This window comes from Calypte anna, chromosome 2 (genome assembly GCF_003957555.1).
Source record: "Calypte anna isolate BGI_N300 chromosome 2, bCalAnn1_v1.p, whole genome shotgun sequence".
In the NCBI taxonomy this organism is placed as follows: Eukaryota; Metazoa; Chordata; class Aves; order Apodiformes; family Trochilidae; genus Calypte; species Calypte anna.
The window spans coordinates 4,077,041-4,103,595 of NC_044245.1; the positions used below are offsets into that span (position 1 = coordinate 4,077,041).

General features: G+C 38.4%; 1 protein-coding gene across 1 annotated transcript in view; it reads left to right on the forward strand.

Moving 5' to 3' along the window:
- LOC103536108 (vasoactive intestinal polypeptide receptor 1) overlaps positions 1-22,610 on the forward strand; it is a 30,118-nt gene extending 7,508 nt beyond the window's left edge. The window contains exons 2-13 of the mRNA XM_030445790.1: positions 2,639-2,738; positions 6,787-6,894; positions 7,626-7,735; positions 9,474-9,571; positions 11,024-11,156; positions 12,453-12,606; positions 14,497-14,557; positions 15,702-15,771; positions 17,451-17,542; positions 18,523-18,652; positions 19,581-19,622; positions 22,352-22,610. Coding sequence (XP_030301650.1) covers positions 2,639-2,738; positions 6,787-6,894; positions 7,626-7,735; positions 9,474-9,571; positions 11,024-11,156; positions 12,453-12,606; positions 14,497-14,557; positions 15,702-15,771; positions 17,451-17,542; positions 18,523-18,652; positions 19,581-19,622; positions 22,352-22,540 — 1,287 coding nt within the window. The 3' untranslated portion in view covers positions 22,541-22,610. The remainder of the gene's footprint in view (positions 1-2,638; positions 2,739-6,786; positions 6,895-7,625; positions 7,736-9,473; positions 9,572-11,023; positions 11,157-12,452; positions 12,607-14,496; positions 14,558-15,701; positions 15,772-17,450; positions 17,543-18,522; positions 18,653-19,580; positions 19,623-22,351) is intronic.
- Positions 22,611-26,555: the final 3,945 nt, after the last annotated feature.

A 26,555-nucleotide genomic window follows, 5' to 3' on the forward strand; every position in this document is an offset into this window, starting at 1 on the left:
CAGAGGACTCAGTATAGATGGTAGGCTGCATACCATGATATCAAGCTCTCATGACTTTTAAACATCAAGCCAAAGAAAACTGCAAATACAAAGTTTCTCAGCAGTAACAGAGTCCAGAAATTCCAGATAGTGAAGAAATTACTTCTTCCCTGTCCAAGTGAATCCATCTTTATAAACTGAAGCAGTGAGAGATTTATGTAGGGATATTTTTTTTACTAGTACTAAAATGTTTTTTATGTAGGCTGAATGCAAAGTGAAATATGTGTTAGAAGATAAAGCGATGAGCAGGGAACCTATTAATACCTGAAAAATTGCATTTCAGAATTGTGTGACTTTAGTTGGGCAGCATGAAATACTATTTTAAGAGTCACTCATGCTGATTTAAAAAATATATCTTGAATTACCCACTGGAGGAATATAATGCATGAAATAAAGCCACGTCTTAATTTTCTTTTCAAGCAGTGTCCTTAATCCCTTTTCTGCTCTAATATTAGGATGTAGGAACCATCTGTAGGGCCTCATAATTAAAAGCAGTCTGTCTATGCTACTTTAAAGCCCAAATGTAGGCAGAATTTTAAAAGCTTTTTAAATATGATACTGTGTTCTATTTTTTTCCCCTAGGCAGACATTACTGTTAAGATATAAGAGTCGACATGACTTCCAATAAAGTTTCTGTGGGAGCTAAAAGAAGTCCTGCTTGCAGTGCTCACTGAAAACATTCTGAAGGACAATAAAGCAACTTCCTGGGACTGAAAAGGCTCTATAGATGTGATGTTTCTTTCTGTACTGTCTTGAAAGTCACCAGAGGTTTAGAATGGCCTGCAGTCTTCTTCAGAAATGTCTCAGGAAGCCTTCAATCCCCCTTGTCCATTAAAATCCATAACCCTTGAGTCTCCAGCTTTGCCCTGAACAGCAAAGCTTGCAAAGGAATAAAATCTACTCTATTCCATGTGAGACTCCCCATGTCTTGAAGACCTAGATATCCCAAAGGAGACATTGGGGCAGTGTTCAGCTGTCTGAATACAGTTCAGTTACTTTCTAGACTCTTTTGGCTCTTGGTTCTGGTTTAACTCATTTAAAAACAGGTATTTCCCTAAATGTTAGGTATTTACCTAAAATCAGGTGTGCAGAATTATTGGAGATACCAAATAATGTACCCAAGACATTTATGTGGGGCTGGCAAAATGAACACTGGACCTACACAAGAGGGCTGAGGTTCTCTATAGGATCTCAAACTGCCTTTCACATTCCTGGATGAGTGAAACATCCTTCAAATTTCCATAGACTGCAACAGAAGCTCAGGTAACAAGGTCGCAGATAGGCCCTGACATTGTAGAAACTTTCTCAGCATTCAATTGCTTCTCATGTGGTAATAATTTTGGGATGTTCCAGGGTATTATGAATGTCTTCACAGTCCCAGCAGATATGAGACAGGACTAGAGGGGACATGGAACTTTCTGAAGTGGGAGATGGAGGCCAAGCAAAATACATGACAGCACTTAATTGTCACTAAGTATCTGTATTTAAAAACATTAATCTAGACCTTATTCAGTCACTGATGTCTAGAATCTGATTAGCTACTTAAATGTAGGTATCATAACCTGTAAGATGAACACCATTTCTTAAGATCCCAAAAGAAATAATTAATTCTTTCTCATTTCTGGTGAAATGAAAATAGTGCTTCTCCTAAGGAGTGTGTAGCATCCTCAGATGTTGATAACAGATTAAGCTACAGGCAGAACTACCATTTTTCTAGTTTTTGTAAATTCTTGTGCTTGAGTATTTCTCATTTAAGCCCAAATAGAAATAAAACATCTATTAATTGCCTCTATTTCTATAATTATACCAACTGCTTTCAGGAGGGAAGAACTTATACCATGTTCTCCCATTTGAGTGAACTTGATTCTTGCAAGCTCTCAAGAATCAAAAGAGGAATGTTTTCCCAATAGGTAGTTCTGAACATCCAAAATAATTAACTAAAAAAACCCCAAGAAAACAACAACAGCAGCAACAAGGAATAAACAAAAACCCTAAACCTAACAGGTATATTTAAAGACATTTATTTAATTTTATTTATTTTACATGGAGGAAATATATATATATATGGCCAGACTTCCTGCATATCTGGGGTCTCAGTGTGAATTTTCCCATAACTGATGGATTTCTCCAGTTTTGGGCAGCTGACAAAGAGGTGGAGATCAAAAAATTGTGAAATCCATATCAAGTCTTGTGAAAAACTTAAGTGTAAAAGAGAGGTGTAAAGGAGAGTCCAGATTGGAGATGATGTGCTTGAATTTTATAATACAAAGAAGAATCCATCTGATTATACTTATTACAAATGTAATTATACTTTATACATACTATAATATAAAGAAGAATCCATATGATTATGCATATCCAGACATGTATACAGACTGATAAATCTATGAGCTCACAGCCTCATTTCCTCTTTGTCTGCCCTTTTGCTTTTTATACTTCCTATTTAAAGAAAAATCTTCAGCTGGATTTTTCACATTCTTGGACCCCAAAAATATCACCCATGAGGCACAACCTAGAATGAAACCTGTTTTTTTCTCATACTGATAATCAAAGAACTTCTTGGTTTGTTTTGTCTTTCTTTTGTCTTTCTCTCACTAAGGTTGAGGGAATCCATCCAGAATGCAAGATATTCCAGCAGGTTGTGAAAGAAGAGGCTCTCTGCTTAGAAAAGAATGAATCTATTTCCTCTGATATTAAAGGTAATGGAATCTGATTGCCAAGCTCTGTATGAATATCTCTTGTGTTACTTCAGGAGCACAATATAAATATATCTTTAGTTTTCTTGAACCAAGATTTGTTTCCTATTTTTATTTTTTTTCTTGAAGTGCTTCTCCTTTTATAGGCTGGGACTTCATGTCATGATTTTAGACATCTTTAAAAGCTCATTATCTCAATCAGAACTTGTATTCTTAGGTTCCCTTAAAGTAAATAGAGAAAGATGAGCATCCCAAGAACATGTTTCACATCCTTTGGTTTAGACACTTCTATGATGATTCATTCTCTGGAGCTGTATTTCCCTCTGCTAACTACAGAATAAGATGATTAGTTCAGACCCAGACAAGTTTATATGTTTATTAAAGACATAGAAACCCTACTTGGAATGTCTTACATTGCTAAAGTGTTTGGTGTGTTCTTTACTTTTCATCCAAAACCCCAAAGAAACTTCTACAGAAGACACTGAAAAGTATGATGAAATTGTAGTGTGTTCAGAGTCATTCCAACCTGGTCAAAATTAGTTTGACCAACAAACAAAATTTAAAAAAATTATTCCAAACTTCTTCAAAACAGTTTCTTCATTTTTGGAGGCTCTTTGTTTCTTTGTTTGAAAAGATCTATTGTGGGGTTGTATTGTAATCTATTATATTCTCAAATAGAAATTTTGAATGTTAAATTAACATTTTAGAGTACCCATAAAATACTTTTAAACTGCTGTGAAGAGGATTCTTCCTTGCCACTGTGGAGACCCAATTCAAAAACTGATTCAAAGCACAATTACAAAATGTTCAGGCTCTTTGGAACGTTCAGTTATATTTTTTTCCAACCAGCTTCGCTTAGAAAAGTCTTCATGCACCTCAATCATATCTTTTTAGTTGGATTGAACTGTCAGGAGTTCATTTCCCACAGGGGAGTTACCAAAGACACCTCATGCACTTGGTATAAATAAAAGTATTGCAAGCACCTGGAATTCTGTCAGCCCCATGTTATTTCCTTTATCATTTGATTTATTTTTCTGCAGCCTTTCCAATGACTATAATATCTAGTATCCTTCTGTACTTGCCTACTCTATTTTAGTTGTATTTTTCCTCCCATTTAATCAAGTCTAGAATACCTCGTGGACACATTTTGCACTTGGAACATTCAGTAAACCCCCCAAAAATGTCCTGGCAAAAATCAGGCATTTCACATCATGATTTCTTCCATGTATTTTCTACTTGAAAAGTACAACGTGGTATTCCAAGAGGTTTTCTTTTTACCAGAAACATAATTTCATGATTTGGGTATCCTCTTTGTAGCAAAGGCCACTCGAAATTTAAACTGCTTAAATGTCTGTTAAATCAGTCAAAAATCATGAACGTTGTCAACTCTGATCTTCTGAAAGCTCCCCTTTCACCTTGTATTCCCTGGAAACTGAAAAAAAAAATTAAGGAAAATCTGTTCTGGTATTTATAGCCTTTCTCCAAGTCATTTGAAATTAAAGATTGGATCTGGGAAAATATTGAATCCCCAGTATTTTATTTTGGGTGTATTAAGATTGAAGTAACACTGATAAAAGTCTCTAGCTTACATTTCAGTTTCCAGGAACTGCACATGAGACAAACTGAAGGTTCACAATTTGTACAGTTACTTCTCAGCTATCACAGGGAATAGGAGCTGGAATTAGGCTGAGCTGCAGACTTCTTGGTCTAATGCAGCTCCACTTTATTTTTGTTGTACAAAGTGGAATCTAATGAGTGCCACAGTAGAGTCCAGGGTGCAATTCCACTCATCTTGAAGTAGATGTGTGAAATAGGTCAATCGAATCAAGCTCTAAAAATGCTGGTTTTTCTCAGCTGTCTAAAAAAGAGTGAGCCCTGGTTTACTGGGTAGGACTTAAGCATCTATGATGCCAACACTACTTGATATAAATCCTACTGCTGTCTTGGTGAAGTCTCAGGTGACTTGGACAATCATTTGTCTCTTGAAATCCCTGGTGTCTAAAATGTTCTTGCTGGCACTCAGGAGTTTTTCCAATATGAACTGTAGAAGTCAGTGAAGATCAAGCCAGATCTAAGACTTAAAAGATACAGGTTTCACTCCTACATAATATCACCTGATTCTTGTTTTTAACCCCACATTGCCAAAATAATAGATTTTAGACCCAGCTCCTCAAAAGTACTCTAGTGAATCAGTCATAGAATTAGAGAATGGATGTGGTTGGAAGGGATCTTAAAGATCATTTACTTCCAACCCCCATATGGACAGGGACACTTCCCACCAGCCCAGGTTGCTCCAAGTCCCATCCAAGTGGCCCAGAACACTTCCAGGGAAGGGGCAGCCAGAGTTTCCCTGGAAGAGGAGAGACCCTTTAGGTGCCTAAATCTCAGTGGGTGGGCAGCTGCGTGTGTAAATTGGATTTATGTTACCTGACTTCATTAATTTGAAAATTAGCAGCCTAGTTTAGGTTATAATCATCAGACAGACTTAAGTATTTGCAGCTGGTGATTCATCCTGTCCTCAGAAAGGAGCTGCCAATACATGAGATGAATCATTCCCTGGAAGACCCTTTCTGATCACCAAATTATCACGAATAAGACTGCCAGCATTTTAGACAATTAAAAGTAGAGATAATTATTCAGGGCTTCTATTTTTCTATCTGGCAAACTGGGGATACCAGGAATGGGTGATATGAGGATTATGCTGTGGAAGATTCTCAGGATTACCCTTTTGGAAGCCAGCACATAACTTTGCTCAGCCACAGGCAAGTAATATTGCTTCCACATTTCAGCACTTGACAACTTCAGATTTATTTTGTCATCAGCCACAGAGGAAACAGAGAAGAACCAGGGAAAGAAAATAACACCTCCCAAACAAAACTCATGCATTGCTTTATATCCACCTTACGACTACCTAGAGATTCCTTTCAGTTACAGCACACTGCTCTTTTTTTAGTGGTTCAGGCACCTTTACAAGCTGATAATTTTTCTGTCTTGCACCCACACCTCCTTGCCAGCAGACACTGCATGACCACAGCTTGAGTCTCACTGTGATGCACCCGTGACAAAGCTGTGATTAACTGTAACGTCTGAAAGTGCTTTTTAGATTTATTTATTTTTATTATTGCCCTGCATCATCAAGGAGAAAACTCAGGTTTAGGCAACATCCTGAATGCCAGCCAGTCAGACCTAAAACCCGTTGATTACTGAAGAGCAAGACTTCAGCTGTTGTATTATTTCTTGTAAGCTGTAAGAAATTGGTAGACTTCAAGCAGGGACTCAAGGGACTAAGGCTGAATTTTTAAGTGTGCTTTTAGGCTCTGAAACCATTAATGATAAATTTGAAAATGCTTTTTAAATTTATTTATTTTTATTATTTCCCTGCGTCATCAAGGAGAAAACTCAGGTTTAGGCAACATCCTGAATGCCAGCCAGTCAGACCTATTCCTGATGATGTTTATTTTATGTGATGCTGACAGATGTTCTTCTGCTTTGGGGTGAATCTGATCTCTGTTTGAAGTCCACTGTGAAAACCCACTGATTACTGAAGAGCAAGACTTCAGCTGTTGTAGTATTTCTTCTAAGTTGTAAGAAATTGCTAGACTTCAAGCAGGGACTCAAGGGACTAAGGCTGAATTTTTAAGTGTGCTTTTAGGCTCTGAAACCATTAATGATAAATCTCAAGTGCTAATAGTAATTCAGACTTAATTGTAGTGACTTTTGTTTGGACAATAGAAGGACCTCCAGGTGATTTGACTTTGAGATTGTGCCTGCTTGAATTTTAGGCACATTTTCTCATGAGATAAGGTGAGGAAAGCATCCAGTTTGGAATATCAAATATGATGGTGACTTCAAGGACAAGACAACAATTCAGACCTTGATTTACAGATCTTCATGGGCTACTGTGGCTCTTCCTCATCCATATGTATTTGTGGGAAAACCACCCACAATTGTATGGAAGATTTTCTGTGTATTCTTCTCTGGTTGTTTCTTTATTTAGATTTTTTTTTTTCTTTTTTTTTTTTTTTTTTTTTTTTTTTTTTTTTTCTTTCAGGATGTTCCAGAGATTGGGATGGTCTAACCTGCTGGCCCAGAGCTGCCTTTGGGGAAGTAGTTAAAGTTCCTTGTCCAAGATTTTTTGAAGAAATCACCAACATCCACGGCAAGATTTTTTTCTTATCCTCTTTATCCTTAGATATTTTTAAAATAAATTCTTTCAGGTAAAAATTTAGCATGTTTTCCTGATTCACAATGCTAAGTTACACCAGTTGTCATACATTAGTTATCCAGATACACATCTTGGATTATGGGCAACCTTTGCCACTCATTTGTTTTATGCTGTACTCAATAGTTTAAGTCTCTTTGGTAGTCTAAAAATAAAAAGGTGATCACGGTACATTGCTGAGGTTATAAAGCAGTGTAAGTATGTCGTTGAATCTATGATTCATACAGTCATAAAATAATTAATGTTAGGAAGAACCTCTTGAGGTCATCTATTCCAATCCTTCAGTCAGAGTAAGACAAAGTTAAAAAATTGTATCTGCTTTCAAAGCCAGATCAGATTTTTTTCCAAAAGCACAAATCATGCTGTAATTGCAGGACATACTCCATAAGATGATTTCTTTTGTACTGAAGAGTGCATTTACAGAAGGAATTTCCTATAAGAAATGAAGAATTTCTACTGCATTTGAAATGAATGGGAACACCTCCCAGCTTTTCTAGTTATATATCTAATATTGCAACTCTGTAGCTCATCATGCTGAACATGACTAGACCTGTCAAGTCCCTAACTGAAGAATTAAAATAAGAATAAAAATGTGTTGCTTCTTGCCAAAACTTAAATCCCTCTTCCTCCCCCCATAATTCACTCTCTAATATATTTTACCACCAAAGGTTTCCTTCAGAGAAACTGTACTCAAGAAGCATTTTGGTCAGAACCATTCCCACCATACACCATTGCCTGTGGATTTGATGAAGGTTCCAGCAAAGGGCCTGAGGATCAGGTGGGTTTTTTATTCCCTGTTTTTGGGCTCTCCAGAGCATCCTCTTCTGAGCGTGCTGAGGAATTGGATGCTGCCACATAGCTGAGCCTTGTCAGAACCCTGTAATTACCCATCCTCAGTGCTAAGCTTTAACCTTTTAGGTATATTCAGAGCTTGTTTAACAAATTAGGCTCTAAATAAAATAGAGAGTAGCAGGTAGCATTTTCCTCTCTGTTTGATTTTCTCCTCATGGTGTTAATGAGTGGATGGATAATTAGTTCACTTGTTCTGCCCAAGGAAGGCTTAGGTTCTCTGATAAAAGTGATTAGAATCCTTCCCATGCACCTCTCTTGTGAGGAACAACTACCAACCTGTCAGGGGGGAATTTTTCAGGGAAAATTCCTCTGGATCCCTCTATCTGGTTTGTTTTTCCAGATTTTCTTTGACTCAGAAAGATCCCATTATTTTACAGCATGATGGTCAATGCACATCTTTAGGAGTGAACCCCTGGGTGCCTCTTGGAATATTTCCATACTATATTATAGGATTCAATGGAGTAGGAAGTGAATCTCTGTTTTTCCTGTCTGATTATTATTGCAGATACTCAAATAGACTCCAGTGGATTTTTTTGTAACCCACATCTTCAGATGATTTAAATTTCACCATCATACTTGGCCCCAGGATAAGAATGCATCACATACAAGAAACACTTGTTTTGGTTTTTGTATTTTCAGTGAAGATTCATGATCTACTCTGCATATAGTTGTTTTTTGAGCTACTTATCAAAAGAGAGAGAAAATGCAGTGGCAGTCTTCATTGTGCAATTAAAGAACCTATTCTCTAATTTTCACCTGTGTTTTGAAAACATTGTATACAAGATTAGAACTATTCCAGAAACAGCAGGATGTTCCCTGGGTTGTCAGGTTTACATGATTTATTTATGGATCTACTTAAAATTGCTAATCTGTTGTCTCAACCTAGAATTGTTGCCTTTTGGATAAACATAGCTTGGATCAAGTAGAGAACAAATTGTCCATTGCATTTTCAAGGAGAAAATTTGTCTGGATTCAGAGAATTTAGTTTCTTGGGATTTTAGATAATTAGATGATCTTTTAGAGGATCAGAATAAAATCTGCATAGGTAAAGCAGTGTAAACATGCTTCATTTTTCTTAAGACATGGGACGCTTAAATGCAAGATAGATAATGAACTATAAAGAATTAAAGTGTTACAGTATACAGCAGATTAATTTTTTATCCAAACAATTAAAAATGAAGTTATTTTCTTGGCCTTAATGTTCTAATCTCTACAACACCATGTGACTGACTCACTTGCTAAATGCATATTTCACTTATTTTTTGCTTACAGCTTTTTATCACAACTGATAATTATTACATATGGCCCAAGTTTAAAGTGATGGGTTCACATATCACCCATCAGCAGGTTCCAGTGCCCTGGAGTCTTGCTATATCTACAGGACAGAATGTATTTACTCAAAAAAGTAAACATATTCAAAGGGGTCACTATGGCAGATGAGCCTGTGGGCTTTAAAACTTGTCTCATATATGAGGTTTAGCAGCATTCAGAAAAAAGATGTGTTAGCAATGGAAGGAGAAATCTGAAGCAGATATCCAGCATGCAAATAAGCACAGAGGTGATGGGATGGATTAGAAAGGGGAAATGGATGTTAGTGCAATAAGGACACAAGTGGGCATGCTGCATAACCACCAGCATTGGTCTGTGTTCTCTTTTTCTCTTAGAAATCATATTACTCTGCATTTTGGCATGTCTACACTGCTGGCTATGCAGCATCAGTGACTTCACTCATTACAGCTCTAATTATCTTTGCTGCCTTCAGGTAATACAAAATTATTTCTATTTCAGGATGTCTTAAGACAGCCTCATTCTAATTCCCCTCAAACCTTTTGTTTTTTTGCTTTGTGGGATTTTTTGGTATTATTTTCAAATCCTTCTAGGCATAATACTGTTGATGGCAATGATCTTTCTCTATTCATATTGTGCTATTTCTCTGAAGATGTTAAAACAATAAAACTGCCAGAGCAGTCTGTCTTAATCTCTTTAATGACACCATACAGTGGAAATCCTCCAACCTGTTATCACAATTTGATATAAGATGCCTATTTCTCCAGTGCAGAGCAGGACATGTTCTGCAGCAACTGAGTTTCAAGACCCTGAACCAGAAGTAACTCTAAACTGACTGTTCCTTCTATGAAAGACCATTGCTTCCAACTGGGAGCTATAGAAAAAGATATAAAAAAAATTAAATGTCCTGTTTGGTGATGTCAGATAGTAAGAAATGGATCCTAGTTTTGATTGGTTCCAGCCCACTTAGACAAAAGCTTTGAATTTACTCTGCAGAGAGGAGTGCAGAGCATGGAGGTGGCTTCCTAACTGGAGGGGGCTGAGAGTGTTAAAATTCATGTAACTTACAGATGAACCCAGGATCAGGAGGTTGATATGTCCAAAAGTTGAAGGAAATTTCTTCAGCTTAAGGTAAAACTATGAACAAGATAATCTAGAGAAATAGAATCATAGAATCATTTTGGTTGGAGAAGACCTTTACCCAACCACTCAACCATGTCCTTCAGCACCACATCTACACAGCTTTTAGATCCCTCCTGAGATGGTGGCTCCATCACTGCCCTGGGTATCCTGGGCCTGTTCTTGACAATCCTTTCAGTGAAGAAATTTCTCCTAATATCCAATCTAAATCTCCCCTGGTGCAACTTGAGGCAGTTTCCTTTTGCTCTATTGCAAAGGAGAGTAAGAGCCACCTTGCTCCAACCTCCTTTAAGGTAGCTGTAGGGAGTGACAAGGTCTCCTCTCTTTTTCTCCAGGCTAAACAACTCCCATTTCCTCAGCATCTCCTCATAAGTCTAACGCAGTTGAAGAGAATGCAGCCAACCCACACCATGAGACTGACACCCATTCAATATTGTCTTCTATGATAGCCAGAAAGGGGCTGAAGAGTCTGTTGCAAGACTCTTCAACCAAAAATGTTCCGTAGAATAATTAAAAGGTTTTATTGCTAAAAAGCCCCAGAGCCCCAGAGTTACATTCTGCTTCTGGCATCTCCTTTCAATGTGTGTGGATTCAAGGATAATTATCCCAGATCTTTTTCTGGCTTAAACAGTAACAACTGCTCTGCTCCCTTATGCCTGGCTCCCTCCCAGATGATTTATTTTCTTTGGAAGGTGTCTGTACTCATGTTGTATTCCTCTTCAAATTTTCATGAGGCCATGGGAAATTTCTCTTGAGGACCAATCTTTCTTTTCTCTTTCCATGTCAGAAAATTCCACTGTACACGGAATTACATACACATGCACCTGTTTGTCTCCTTCATCCTGAGAGCAGTTGCTGTGTTCACCAAGGATGCTGTTTTGTTTGCAGATGAAACTATGGACCACTGCCTAATGTCAACGGTACCAAACTTCCCCTTCTCTCCTACCCTTAACACTTCATTCATTACCTGGAGGAGAACATGGAGATTTCTTAATCCCATTTCTCTTAATTCCCTAGAACTGTGTCACAGTTTAACACTGGCCCTGCAATTAAACCCAATAACAGATGCTGCCTATTAATCTCCCTCTCCTCCTTGATAAAGAAAGGAGAGAGAATAAGGGAGAGAGACTGAGGGGTTGGAAACTAAACTACACAACTTTAATGAAACAGGAATGATAAATAGGAAAAATGACTAAATCTATACAAATATACAGGAAAATTGATCCCAGGTTCCTCCCCCCTTTCCCCCAACAACTCTCACGTCACCCCCGAGGCTGCAGGGCAGCCCTGGGAAAGTCCAGGCTGGAATCCTGGGGTCAGCAGCAGTTGGGAGCTGGAGGCAGGAACACAGAGATTCAGGCTGGGATGGATCAGGAGCACAGGCAGAGGAAGGGATGGAATCCTCCCAGGATGCCGGGTGAAGGAAGGGAAGCAGGAAATCTGGCTTGGCCCTCGTGATGCCTCAAATTTATCCTGAGTATGAGGTGTATGGGATGGAATACTCTGTTTGGTCAATTCTGGAATCTATCTTGTCTGTTCCTCCTGGATGGTAAAAGTTTTCTTCAGAGCTGAGCAGTGTCCTTGGCTCTGCACACCAGTCTCTAGCAGAAACTATAAACATCGAGTGTTATCAGTCCTAGAAGCACACACTGTCTGAGAAACTTGCTGTTAATTTTGGCAAGTGCAACTACTTACAAGAGACTGAGCTAAAAGCAAAAGTACAAGACAGAAAATCACCTTTATCCTGGCCCAAACCAGGACAAACTGAAATTTTAAGCAAACAATACTAGAGAAATCCAAAGACCAAGTGTTATGGCTGTGTTCAGCTTTGATGTAGAAGGTACAGAGCTATTCAGTATAGACAGAGCTGTTGTAATTTCTGTCAGGAAAAAAATTAATCTATAAAAGAGAGGCAGTGTTGCTCTTTAAAAACAAAACAAACCAAACAACCAAAAAAACCCAGAACAACCCAACCAATCAAACAAAAAGACCCAAACCAAACCAAAAAACCCCAAACAAACCAACAAAAAAACCCAAAATCTAAAAAACCACAACAACTCTGATATAATTTGAAATGGTGGAATCCCAAACCTATTCAGAGATCATAACAATTTCTTCATTTTTGTATGGTAACATTGAATTTTTTCTGTGCTTATAGAGAAAACGAATAGGATGGAGAGTAACCCTAAAACTTTTGTCTTTCTCTGCATTTCCAGGTTGCTTGTAAGGCTGCTGTGGCATTTTTCCAGTTTAGTATTTTAGCCAATTTCTTCTGGCTCCTTATAGAAGGGATATACCTGCAAACACTGCTTTTGCTGACCTTTGTTTCAGACAAGCAGTATGTCTGGTGGTTCATATATACTGGCTGGGGTTAGTACTCTTTTCCTCTTTTAGTTTTTGTTTGTTTGTTTGTTTGTTTTGTTTTGTTTTGTTTTTTTAGTACTTCCATTTACTTTCAGCACTGGATAAAATATTTGTCCTGAAATAAAATGTCCTTTCTGATAAAAGCTGCCCATCACCCAGTACTACTACATCAAACCCATACAGTTATACTGTCTTTTTGTCTTGTTAGATACTTACACCTTTCAGAACTTTGGAAGTGATAGGATGGATTACACAAAGCCCTATGATAAGGCTACCTGAAAGACTGCAGCTCTCATCCTTGTGATTGTAATTAATTTCATGTGGTTAGAGTAATTAATGAAATTAATTTTAGGTTGACAGTTTGCTTTTAGTAAGCAGTATTGGATAGATTATTCATAAATCATGTAAGTTCAGGCCCCAAATCAATAAATTATCTTTTTTTTCTTTTTCTTTCTAAGACTTTCTTGCTCTAGGGAACCTCTGAGTATATAAAATTAGTTCTGATTGTTAGAATATGTGCATGTAATATATAAAGATTCTTGCACTGCAAAGCATTGTTTATCATGGCTTCCAGGTATTCTTGTACCTCACCTTGGTTACTCTAAAAGAGAAACAGGTAAATTGAGTGATTAAACTGACACTTCTGGCATGCTGAAATCCAAATTATCCCGAGGTAAACAGTAATTTATTCTCCATCTTCATATTCTCAGACCTTAAAAAACGTATTTAAATTCAAAAAGTCTGAGTTTTATAAGGAGGATGCTGATTCTGAGTTATTCCAATTATGACTGCATGAAAGTAGATACTTAGAGCTTGATTAATCACAGGTAACTTATGATAACAAAGGAAACACCTCAATTAATAGGGCAGTATTCCTCATCTCCATCTCTAACCAGTGGAAAGTGAGAGACATATTAGGGTCAACTCAGGTTTTAGATGACATTAAACTAGGTGACATTCCATTAACTAGGTGACAACTTGAACTGAAAATGGACCCAACTTAAAGGTCTTGAACAAAGGTCTAAAAGTAGAAAGAACAAGTTCTGGGCCTTTTGTACAGATTTCAAATGGTACTTAAATGATTTAACCTATGTTTCTATAGACTGATTAGTGAAAATGTCACCTGCTTCTGATTAGAGTCCCTTTTACGGAACCTTTGAAAGTTGCTTAGGCTTTGGAACTTCCATATTACAGAAAGAGAACAAAAGGAATTGTAATCTACTGTAATTCTGTTTAAATTAAAATCAAAATTAATTTAAAAAAAATTAATTTTAAATAATTTAAAAATTTAAATTGTAATTTTACTTAAAAACAAATTTTAAAAATATAAAATTAAACAAAACCAAAAAATAAAAAAGGAAAAAACTACTCAGCCAAAAATGCAGAAGGATAAACAATGAGAAAGTGAGTGTTGAAATCTCTAATTCCTGTGTTTAGTTAAATGTTCATGGGGCACTCATCAGTTGATGGCTCCTCAAGGCATAAGTGTGAACTCTTCCAGCTAGTGCTGAAAGAGTTATATCCTGGCTGCAATTCAAAAAATAAAAGAGCTCTAGAAAGACAAGTGCTTCTTCCAGTTTTACAAGTGCTTGTAATTCATACCCAAACCTCCAAGTAATTCTTGGCTGTTATTTCTGAAAACAGTTTCACAGCATCCCTCGTTGTCCTTCGTTTTGATTTCATTCTCCTGACCTTTTTTTTTTGGTCTTTTTTTTTTTTTCTCTTTCCCTGAACTGCAAGTTAACTTCTTTCATAAAGTTATATTAAATTGTCTGGTTCATTGTCTGAACTCTAATGTGCACCCAATCTGCTGAACTGTGAAATTTATTGTAACAAAGTTCCCATGGGATGTGGCACTCAAACCAATCCAATTGGTTTCCATGTTGCTTTTTCCAGGAGCTCCCAGTGCTGTGATAGTTGCTTGGGTCTTCACAAGAATCCATCGACAAAATACTGGGTATGTCAGAGCTTGGGTAAGAGAATCAAGGCTGTCTTATTTTACATTGGATTTTGATGTGCTGACAGGGAAAAAAATAGAGATGAAAACAGAATAAAAAAAAAAAAGTTTGTTCCCAAGTTGCTCCTCTAAGCTTTAAACTTCATAACAGGTCAGAAAATAATTTTTAGTACTTTAATTTTAATGGACTAATAGTATCAGAGTAAGTATTGAAATTTCATTTGTTTTCCTTATGTTAATACTTGAAATAATTATTTTAAGAAAATCACTACTTCTGCTTAACATCAGCTATAAACTACTAACTCTAATCTTTCCAAATAAGTACTTCCCAAACAAATTCTTACATCCTGATAAGTAGTTTCTTCTTCCATTTCCATTCAGTTCTTTGATTCTTTTATTTTATTTTCTTATTTTTATGTTTTAATATGGATGCCATGTCTAATGTAGGTGATTATTTATTAAAAGCTGCCCTGGAGGCTTTAGGGTAATTTCACATGAATGAAAGATATTATTTTACACTTACCTGCTCAGGACTCAGGTTTGTGATGTAAAAGCAGTACATCCTATGATCCACTACATTTGGCACATCCTATCTTTCTTTCTTCTTCTTTCAGGAAGAGGGAACATGATATAAGTTAGCATGATATAACCAAGGCACTTGACTGGAGTGAGTTAAACTGAATTGGTTTTGATGTTAAATATGTGCATAGCCTCAAAACAAGGACTAAACCCCCAGTCTGTTCTCTCCCTCCAGGATACCTTTATCTGGGGTGTGGATTTTTCTTCCCTGCTTTCCTTATGACCCCAAAGTCATTGTATTTGTGGATGCATTATAGTTAAACCTCTGATCTGCACACCATAAATCAGTCATTTTTATAAAAGAAGAGCAGGAAAGAAACCTGCAAATACAAATGTACATTTCTTGACTTTGCCTTGATTCTCCAACCCTTGCCTCCTGCTGAGTAAACTTCCTTTAAGTTCTGCTGCACAGAAGCTTTTAGGGTATCAATGCTGGCAGAGGCCTTTAAATAGGGATTTAAAACTGAGTGTCCACCACTTTACTGTTCTGTGACAGAAACATTTTCTCATGGTGTGGAAAGCTCACATAGGATAGATAACAACTGGTTTTGTTTGATCATTGCAGATGTTGGGATGATGATGAAAATGGAATCGTGTTGTGGATCATTAAAGGCCCCATTATGCTAAGCATATTAGTAAGTTTCTTTTATTTTGTCTTGAGCATCTTTTGGAATATGAAAGTAAGTCAGTGTCCCCTTTCAGTAAGCTGGGAGAAAAGCACATACTTTGCACTGGATTGTAAATAGAATAATAAAGAATCATAGAATGGTTTGGTTTGGAAGGGACTTTAAAGCTCATCTTGTTCCAACCCCACTGCATGGGCAGGGACACCTCCCACCAGCCCAGGTTGCTTAAGCCCCATCCAACTTGGCCTTGAACACTTCCAGGGATGGGGCAGCCACAGCTTCCTTGGGAAACCTGTTCTAGGGTCTCACCACCCTCACAACAAAGAATTTCTGCCCCATGTCCAACCTCAATCTCCCCTCTCCAAGTTTTAACCCATTTCCCTTGTCCTCTCCCTACTCCCCCATGTCCAAAGCCCTCCCCCAGCTTTCTTGGAGCCCCTTCAGATATTGGAAGGTTGCTCTGAGCTCCCCTGGGAGCCTCCTCTTCTCCAGGCTGAACAACCCCAATCCCTCAGCCTGGCTTCCCAGGGAGGTGCTCAGCCCTCTGAGCATTTGAGTGGCTCTTCTCTGGACATTTTCTATGTCCTCCTTATGTTGGGGACTCCAGAACTGGACATGGTAGCTCAAAATAATTGTATGACATGAGGTTTTGCTGTAGCTTTTGTGGTTTAGTTGTTTTTTTGGTTTTTATTTAATTTTCCTCCCGTAATGCCCTAAATTACATCATAAAGGGTAAATCCTATATTTTCTGGAGTTATGCTAGGATGTAATCAGCTTGATACCTCCATTCCATATACCACAGTTGTGTCTGCATCTCTGTTAAGCAGTTCTGAAGAAAGATAATCCTTACTGACAAGATTCTTAGAATATGAAGCTGGTTTAGTGCAAGAAATACATGTAGAGAGACATTATCAACCAGGTGCCTTGAATTGCCAGTGAGTGGGTGTGAGTCCACCTGTGCCTGATTAGGACAGGCCCCTATTGGGCATGAGCAAGACCAGGGGGCCAATAAAGGTGGGACACACACCCACAGAGGCAAGCTCAGCTTGCTCTGGTGCGAGGCATGGAGAGGCCAGCAGCTTGTCGAGCCTCTGGAGCAAGAAAGGCTCTTCCTGCTACACTTCTACCCTGGAAGTGCTGTGTGGTGGCTGGAGTGCTGGAAGAGACCAGCAGCTCGTCGAGCTTCAGGAGCAAGAATGGCTCCTCCTGCTACAAATACATATAGATAATTTTACGTAGTATATTTTTGAAATTAGTTCTCAGGATGTAAACTTACATGTGTTTATTCCACCTAAATTCAGTTAGGAACAGTATGCCATTTAGAACTCTATCTGTTACCATCCTGCCATAAGCAATGAAGGGAACAGGGGAGAATGTTTACATCATGTAAAATCTTCAAGGTGCTGGCAAATGCAAAGAGTTAATGTAAGACATAAAATTAGGTTGAAATATGGAGGTCTCTATGAATTCAACATAGCTTTCAGCATAACTTCACGTATAATTATATATTGTTGGGAAAAATGAAAACTGTTTCTAAAGCTACTGGTTTGGTCTGAGAGCAGATCTACAGTGGTTTATAGGAGTGCAGTTCCTGTGACCGGGGATTTTTAGTTCATTTGTGTCACCTGAAGATATGTCCTGATTTGTTTAATCCTGCTAAATTCACAGATTTTGTCTTGTCTTTTCAGATTAACTTTATTATATTCATTAATGTGATCAGAATTCTAGTACATAAATTGAAATCTCAAGAGGGAGGAGGGAGCCATTCAAGCCACTTTGTGTAAGTATTTCTGAGTCATTGGGCATTGACACATTCTTGCTGCTACAAGAGATGCTTCATGGGGAGCAGCACAAAATGCTCTGCTCCTTACTAAGAGAAAGACAAATCCCCAGACTAACAATGCAAATCCCATATATCACAACTCACAACTTCTCCCTTAGGGGGACAATTTGGGGGGGGGATGGCAATGGGCACAATGAAAAAAGTAAAATATGAAATATTACAGCTTCAACAGCACTCAGCCTGGAACTGTAAAGACTAAATGCCAATACATCCATGTTGCTTCCAGTCCTTTCCACATAAACAGCCACAGAAAGTTGCACATAATGTCCTTTAAATTCTTAGCAGTAACAGGATGATGATGTTCTGGTAACTGAACCTGGTCCTTCTTGCTCACAATCCTCTTCACTGTCAATGGGAATCTCATCAGTGCCATCAAAAGACTCTAGGGAGCTATTTCATTCATCCTAAGATACCTGGGTATGGCTGTTAGTTATGGCAAAGGACTTAGCTTAAACCCTCTGGACCTATCTGACCCTTCTGGACTCAGCTGAAGGCCAACTGGAATAACTTAGGGCATCATCAGTGTCTTTTACTCCACTTAAAGCAAGAAAATTGGGCAGTGTTGATTAGATCTCCAGTGACACTTTTGGAAGGTGAGACACTTACATAGAAGATACATCTGTGTGACTGAGATCAGTCCCAGGAGAGTAGATCAGAGTACTTAGTTTGATGCTCCTATTTCTGCCTGTATAAGAGGGTGAAGATCCCTTAAAGGCCAGTCCAGAAAACTTACATGTTGATTTGTTCATCTGTGCTTACCAGGTTTTGATGGGACTGGTGAAATGTAATCTTTCCATCCCTCTGTTGGGTGTAATTATCACCATTATGGAGCTCTTTTCTGTGTTAAAAGCTGTTTCAACATGCAGCTGTTATCACTAATTCTGTATCTCATTCTTCTTCAATCCTTGGTTTGCCAGGAGACTTGCTAAATCTACATTACTCCTGATTCCCCTCTTTGGAGTGCACTACATTGTATTTGCATTTTTCCCAGAAAGCACTGGTCTGGAAGCTCGTCTTTATATTGAGTTGGGTTTGGGTTCTTTTCAGGTAAGTTGGCCAAAATTTATGAGTCCTCAAAGAACTGGGCTGAAACACCAAACTCTGAGGAGTTTTACATTTTAGGTTGGTTATTAGAGCAGGTGTTAATAATGCCTCTCAACTCAACACACATTCCAGCTGACTCCTTTGTGAGCTCTTCCTGCTGTTTGTTCCCTTATCTTGTTTGAAATCTCACAACAGGTTTGAGTTCTGACTCCAACTTCATATTAATAATCACAAAAAAACCCCAAAAAACATCTACTTTTATGGCATAACAGTGATTGAGTGCCAGCAAGATCAGTCCATGGATTAAGGTGAACTGATTGAAACAAATTCCACATATAATAAAGGTGATGATAAGAGGATTAAGAAAAAATAAGGAAACAGCAACTCGTAGCAACTTGTTCTGCCCTTTAGCAGTAATGAACCCATCAGGTTAATAATTCTTTGCTTCTTTTATTTTGCTGTACCACTGCTCAGAGACATATTTTGGATTTAAGAGGACCAAGGTCTGGGTATGGTAGACATGGTAATAAATACCTGAGACCTGAGATCTTTCCTCTTCCTCTTTCTTTTGTATCCAACAACAGCTTATTCATGGTATTATTTGTTGAAAACACATATAAATATACTACTAAACATATATACTAGAATAAGACAGAGGTCCCTATTGCCTTACGTGAGGAAAAACTTGCTTGTAGGTTACAGTGAACAGTAAGTTAGCCCTGAGTGTCTCCATAGAAAGGCAATAATATACTTGTAGTGTCACCAGTTCACTGAAGAATTTAATCCTATTATGAAAAATTCTTACAGAACAATAAAAAATAGACACTTCTGTTGCTTAACTCTAATTTCTAATGCAAATTATGTCTTTTTCTGATTCTATGCTTCCAATTCTGATGGTTAACTTTTTTCTCTGTACCCTTCCCCCTCCTAGGGCTTTGTTGTTGCTCTTCTATATTGCTTCTCAAATGCAGAGGTGAGTACCAAGTACATTAAATTATCAACTTTTCAACTTATGAGCCTCTCTTTTTTTTTTTTACTTTTTTTTTTCTCTTTTCTCTTCTCTTCTCTTCTCTTCTCTTCTCTTCTCTTCTCTTCTCTTCTCTTCTCTTCTCCTTTCTCCTCTCTCCTCTCTCCTCTCTCCTCTCTCCTCTCTCCTCTCTCCTCTCTCCTCTCTCCTCTCTCCTCTCTCCTCTCTCCTCTCTCCTCTCTCCTCTCTCCTCTCTCCTCTCTCTTCTCTCCTCTCTTTCCAGGGCAGATCTTTGCTTTGATCTGCTCCTGAAAGTAGGAAATACCCATATTGTTTTTTTTTCCCCTTAGTACCTTTGTTGACTTTATTTGTGTTGATAGAGTTGTGCCAGAAGAGCACGAAATGAGCTTTGACTCAATGACCCATTACAAATGGTTGGGGACTTTCCTTCCAGGGGAGGATTTTTTCTGCTTTCTATCTAACAGTTACCAGGCTGATTTTTCAACGGGAACCTTGGAACACTCTTGACTTTCTTTAGTTTTATTTACTCCTATTAAGTGCCTTCCATTTCTCCTTCCCTTTTCTGTTCCCTTTTCCCTTCCCTTTCTCTTTTCCAGGGAAGCTTTTGTATTTCCAGTAGTTTTGTTCAAGCACTTTCCCAGTTTTGTACCACTGTTAGAATTCACATAAATTCCCTTTAGTGTGTTTTAGAAACCCCTTAATTAAAAACCCTAAATTTGCTTGCACTTTCCCCAAAGGAACAGAATAAAAAAATGCAATAAGAAAATGTAAAAAAACATCTCATCCTCAGAAACTTCTGTGGGTTAGATGAGAAGGACCCACCCCAAGGGTTCCCCTCTCAGCACTAACTTGGACTGGGTACTCACAGCAGTGGCTGGATGTAGGTGAAATTAATTCAAGGATGAACAATGCCAAAAATAAATTTGTTACTTAGGAAAAAAAATTATAATGGTCATTCTAGTGCTGTTCTGAAAGACTAACTGTAAATACAGAATGCTCTGCTTCCCACCTGCCTTCTGTCTGCATAGACTCCTTGCCAACAGCCTTTAAATAGTTTGCAGATTGTGTCTCCTGACACACAAAACTTCTGGGTGTTAAAACAGGGGCGGTCAAAGAGTGATCTCTGCCCCAAGATAAGGTGGGATGGGTTGGCTTGTGTCCACACAGCATAAGGATAACAGCTTCTGGAACACATTGGCCACTCATTACAACTTGGCAGTGATTCCTTCCTGTACCTGTTGTGGTTGCCTACAAACATAAAAAATAATTAATATTTTCTGTGTGTGTGTGGTTATTCAGTTTTAAGTATCTGCATCAATGTGAGAGACTGTGCTGCTGTCCAGCAGGGTGGTATCTGTATGGGATGAAGCTGAGGGTTGGGATTGTATGTCCTGGCTTTTGGAATGAGGTACAAAGCAGTGCTGAAGGGTCTTGAGCTTGCTGGGACAGTACTGGGTTGGGGAAAGAAACCTCCTTTCACTTGCTTGAGGCTTGAAAGCTCCAGAGAGATGTTCTGTCCCTGCTTGAAGTTTCATGTCTGCGGTTAACAGAGAGAATAAAGGTAGAAGAAGGGGACACCTAAATGTTAAATATTCTAAGTGACTTCCAGGGAGCCCTGATGGCCAAGATTTATTTCTTCGTGTCCCACCCTCCTATTTATATATTGCTGTAGAGCCTGAACCTAGTAGAGAATTAGATAGGAAAATTACTACCTGAGTTTGAAGTATTTAAACACATTTGCCCACATGTACATCCCCTTTAAGAAAAAGTAGTTTCACCTACTAACAGAAATAGTTAATTTCTGCATTTAATTTGGAGCTAATGGTGCCACAGCTATAGCACTGCCACGGATGCCCAGTACAAGTGACAGCCACAGAGGATGGCAGCTATAGAGATGGAAGCATTTGCCATTTCTTAGGTTAAGATAGCATTTATAAATTACTTTGTAGACACACAGGAGATCTTTCTCTCCCTTGTGGGAGAGCCATATGGAGATGAAGCTGAACATGAACAGAAGTAACACAGGAGCAGACTGTTCATGTGGACAGTAGAAAGGGCTGGGTGTTTCCTGCACCTCCTTGCTGTCCCTTTAACACAACTTTGAGTATGAGCTGCTTTCTGTAGGGCAACAGACCCTACTGTCCCTCTGTCCCCTCACCCTGTCCCCAGTAGTGTCAGTAACTGGCCTTGTCCCTCCAGGGTTGTTCAACCTACCTGTTAGTTTGGTGTCTGACAATAAAAAAACTATTTTTGCCAACAACTTTGAGGATTCCCAAGACCTCCCTCAAATGCAATACATATTCCAGTTGCTCCAGTATCTTTCAGGGTCAGTAATGGATCTTGAAGAGGGATTTCAGTCTTCATAAATGGAAAGCCTGGAGAAGGACCCTGATTGCACGTGGCAAAGGTGCAGAAGAATCAGTATCAGGAAAAATAGAAACTATACAAAAAGGGGGAAGCAGAACTACAGGAATAAGCAAAGAAACTTGTCAAAAACTTCCCCATCATCCTCTGAATTTGGGAAACTAAAGGTGTTTACTTCTAAAAGTGAATAGGGCCATAGTATCCATTCTAAAAATGTGTTAAGGCTTAATCCTGATTATCCTGATTGATTTGAGTGCCTTTGTGCATCTGGACTTTGTGGCATATTTTACCTTCAATACCCATTAAGCCTTCATTTTCTGCTTCTTTGTTTTTAAATTCCTTTTCTCTAGGTTCAAAGTGAACTGAAGAAACAACTGTGCAAATGGCAGTATCAGGAATACCTGAACTTCACACACAAACATGGGACTCTGTCCAGAGAAAACAGTCCAGTCAACTATGTCACTCAGTTATCACTGCTTGAAAAAGTTAGTCCAAAAAGGAAAACTTCTGTGTACCAGAATGGTGTGACTTCTGTCTGAACATTTCCAGCAGGATGACATGGTAACACAGTACCTAAGAAATGGCCAGTTTGGATCTTTTATGGTTTTCCATAGTGTCAAGAACCTTCTGCAAATTTCTTGTTCTGAATATGAGCTGCTTTTCTCACCTGGTACAGATCAGTCCCACAACCCTTGTTTCTCATCTTAAACATATCAAATCCACTTGTTTTCTTGTGAAAAGCCAGATCTTGAGCTAGCATCCCCAAAAAAGGAACTAAATTAATTCCTCCCAGGCCCAGCATGCTTGTCACATCTGTCTGGGTTTCCCAAAAAGGTCAGTTTTCAAGAGCATTATTGCTAATCTTCAGTGGAAACAGAACAGTTATGTGGTAGCAAAGATTTGCCATCATGATTAGTGATGTTTTGCTTGTTGTTTTGAGACAACTTGAGCCACCTTAATGGGAATTACACCCAGAAACTTGTTGAGCACCTACCTATGGAGCAGCAACCTCCTTTAAAAGGAATCCCAAGGTGTCTTAAGAGCCAGCACAAAAAATAAGAGACCACATACATTGTCTGCTTGTGTTTTTTTAATTCCATCTCTGTTGAATAGATTAAATTAGTCCAGAAAACCCCAAAATGTTTTGTGTCTGTGGGAAAAGAGGGAGTAGCTGAATATTAGGCAGATTATGTGTGTGAAGAATCATAGATCAAACCTTACAGATTGTACCTTGAGCTCAGAATAATTTACAGACTTAGTCTTAGTGCCCAGGTCCTGGTGTAGCTGAACCACCATAACATTGAAGGCTGGTTGATGAAACACACCATTAAACTATGGTTTTGTCCTTTTTTTGGGACCTTCCTTGGAGGATTAATCTGCTCAAGTTGCTGTGATTATCTCAGCCCTGCCCAACATTTTTCTGCTCATGATCACTCAAAGATGTTCCTGCAGTCAGAATTATCAACACAGAAGATTATCACTGCTTTGGGTGGCCTTCAAAACCAGGTTAGACCCTACCTAAAAGGCACACATGACATGTCAGACATAGCTATAGTTCCTTTTAAGATAAGATCATTCCCAGGAGAACCTTCATTGGCTTTCTGTGAACAGCAGCATCAATTTAACTTCAAAAAGTGGTGCTCCAGGCCCTCATTTTCCTCTACTCCTGGTTAATGTTTTAGGCTAGATGACATTTGACTTTGTGGAAACCTTGTTGATTTTACATGTTCCATCTCTAGTCTCAGTATCAGAGCAGAGATACATCCAGATTTTTATAAATGGAGGGGGTTATTTTATAACCCATTTGTCTCAAGGAATCAGATGTCCTCTATGGGGTGTTCTTTTGTCTATCTGACCACCTTTTCAGTTTTCTGTGTAAAAGCAACCTTTGCTCCTGTGTTGTTTAAGTTTGTTGCCTATCATAGTGATGTGAACACATTTGTATGAGATGTCTCTAAAACAAAAGTGATAATTGCAGATGCTGTGAGGTTATAAATTTTAATTACTTCAATTTGGATATTTCATTTGAGACTTTATAGAAAAAGAAAAAACAGTCTTATAATTGTGTTTACTACGAATGCAGTTTTAAAGCCAATAAATATGTATAATTTTGAGCAGTTTGTCCAAGAAAAGTTCTACATTACATGATCCTGGAACATGAATTAATGCCCCACTCCCTTTCCAAGGCACTAAATTCCAAGCTCCCTTCTTGATGGCACCTCTGAGGATGTGATGGATGGTGCATGTAGGAGTAAGGAAGACTTCAGGGATGTATCTATTGCTTCTCAGCAGTTCTGCAAAGGCAGCAGAAGAGGATTTCACAGTGTTTAGAAGTGCTACGTGGTCTGTGTGCAGGCACTGCCATCTCCTGGTGAGTGCTGGGCATGATGATCCTGGCATTGGCCCCCGATCACAACCTGAGCTCTGCCCTCTCCCAAGTGAGATTTCAGTGATCACCCAAGGATATCTGCAACACATCATTAAATTATATCAGGTAGGAAAAGCTGCTTTCTCTTCCTATAATGCCCTGGAGTTTTTCTCACTCTTCAAGTATTTTAAAAAATCCTTTTACAAAGTAGATAACAACCTGGTAAGAATAAAACCATGTTTTTCAGCTGGTTTTCTTGGTGTTGCAGCAAAGATGAGTTGTTAATGCAACTGATAAGTCTCACCAATTTTTAACTCTTACAGTGCCAGTAAGCTTCAGAAAACTTGATTGTGTGGACTCCAGATTAGAAGAAATCCTCCCAGCAGGCAGCTTTACCTGCTTTGCCAATGCTGAGCTTCCTCATCAACCCAGAGAGAGACTTGTAGAGCACAGCAGAGGGATGGTAGAAGTTATAGAAAAAAAAACAAACCCAAAAACCAAAAAAACAAAAAACAAAACACCAAAACACCAGGCCTGAAAACTATGGAAGATTTCAGTGCATCTCTAACCAAGGAAAGAAATAATTAATCATCTTAAGAGTGCACTGCATGCCAGAGAATGATCTTCAAGAAAAATTAAATGCTCTGATAAGAAATACCTTTTTGTAATGCAAATGTGGTGTTCAGCTCACAGGTTATGATAGTTAAATTTAAGCATCCTTATGTTACAACCTATATATGATTTCAATGCCTAAACCAGTGGAAGCATTAGTAGTATAGTAAGGGAAATCCATGAGCTCCTCAGCTCTCCCTAAAGTAAACACCTACATCTGGCCACTGTACAGCTGTCAAGATATATGGATATTGATCTGAAGTTGGATAAACATATCCACCAAATGCCATTTGAGACATCTTGGGGTATCCAAAATGTCTGCACTGTCCTGGAGCTAGGATTCAGTATTTTGGACACTTGGACTTTGCTGAAAGAGCAGCTGGAGGTTAGGCAAGACATCACACAGCTTAAAGATCACACCAGCTGCTTGCATTATTTAAGGAGGGTCATAACTTGATTTCTTTGCATTCAGACTACCTGTGTGCTTGCAATCACATTCCCCATCCCTGGAAGTGTTCAGGGCCAGGCTGGATGGAGCTTTGAGCATCTTGGTCTAGTGGGAGGTGTCCCTGCCCATGCAGGAAGGGTTGGAGCTAAATGATCTTTAAGGTCCCTTCCAACTCAAACCATTCTGTGAATCTCTAATCACAAGCGATTTATGACTTGCTTTTCATCTCCTAAACAGCTGTGCAAAAGTGACTCCTCTCCAGGAAAGTCAATCTCAAGTCATGTTGAGTGGAAAAAATTGATTGTGTTGACACCCAAGATTAATAACAGACTTTAAAGGAGCCAAGCCCAGCAATGGATGAGTGAATAAAGCATGAAATGCAGACACAGCTACAACTTGTTTGAAAAGTCAGAGGTTACTGCTTGAATAAATGATGGGCTAGGTTACAGAAAGTGCCTGATGCAGTTTGATGGCTCTGTTCCTCTAGACAGAATTTGCCAGTAATTGTCCTTTGGCAAAGTTAGAGACCTAACCTGCAAGTTTTGGTGATATCCAGTTAAAAAGTGCTTTCAAATAAATTAACCTAGAGAAATAATAATAATAATAATCACTACTACTAATAATAATAATCACTACTACTAATGATGATAATAATACTAATACTAATAATGTATTAAAGGTTTTTAATGTGAGAGTGAGAAATTTTCAATTTCAGAAACTAGAGCTGGATTTGAGGCAGTGTTCTCCTTGGTGTGCTGACAGACTTAGTACATGGGATTTTCCAACTGTCTTGTTCTTGAAGCAAAGGGGTTATGATGCATTATCATTTCTTTAAAATTGTGTATAGTTACCATGAGACTTTTAGAGTGGGTTGAACTACTTTTGGAGGTGCTTTTTCTTTCTCTGCCTCCTAACTATAAAATGAACCTAAAAGAAAAAGTTCTTTAAACTAGTTATAACCTTTAGAAATAAGGGTTTTAAAAAAATATTCCTTGTACCACTTTTGCTAATCTAATTGTTTAGTAAAACAGTGAGTGATGCAACCCTTCTGCAAGTGGAGGGAAGAGGAGACTTGTCATGTGCCACATCATCCAGCACCCAAAAAAGGGGCTGAGACTTCTCAGAC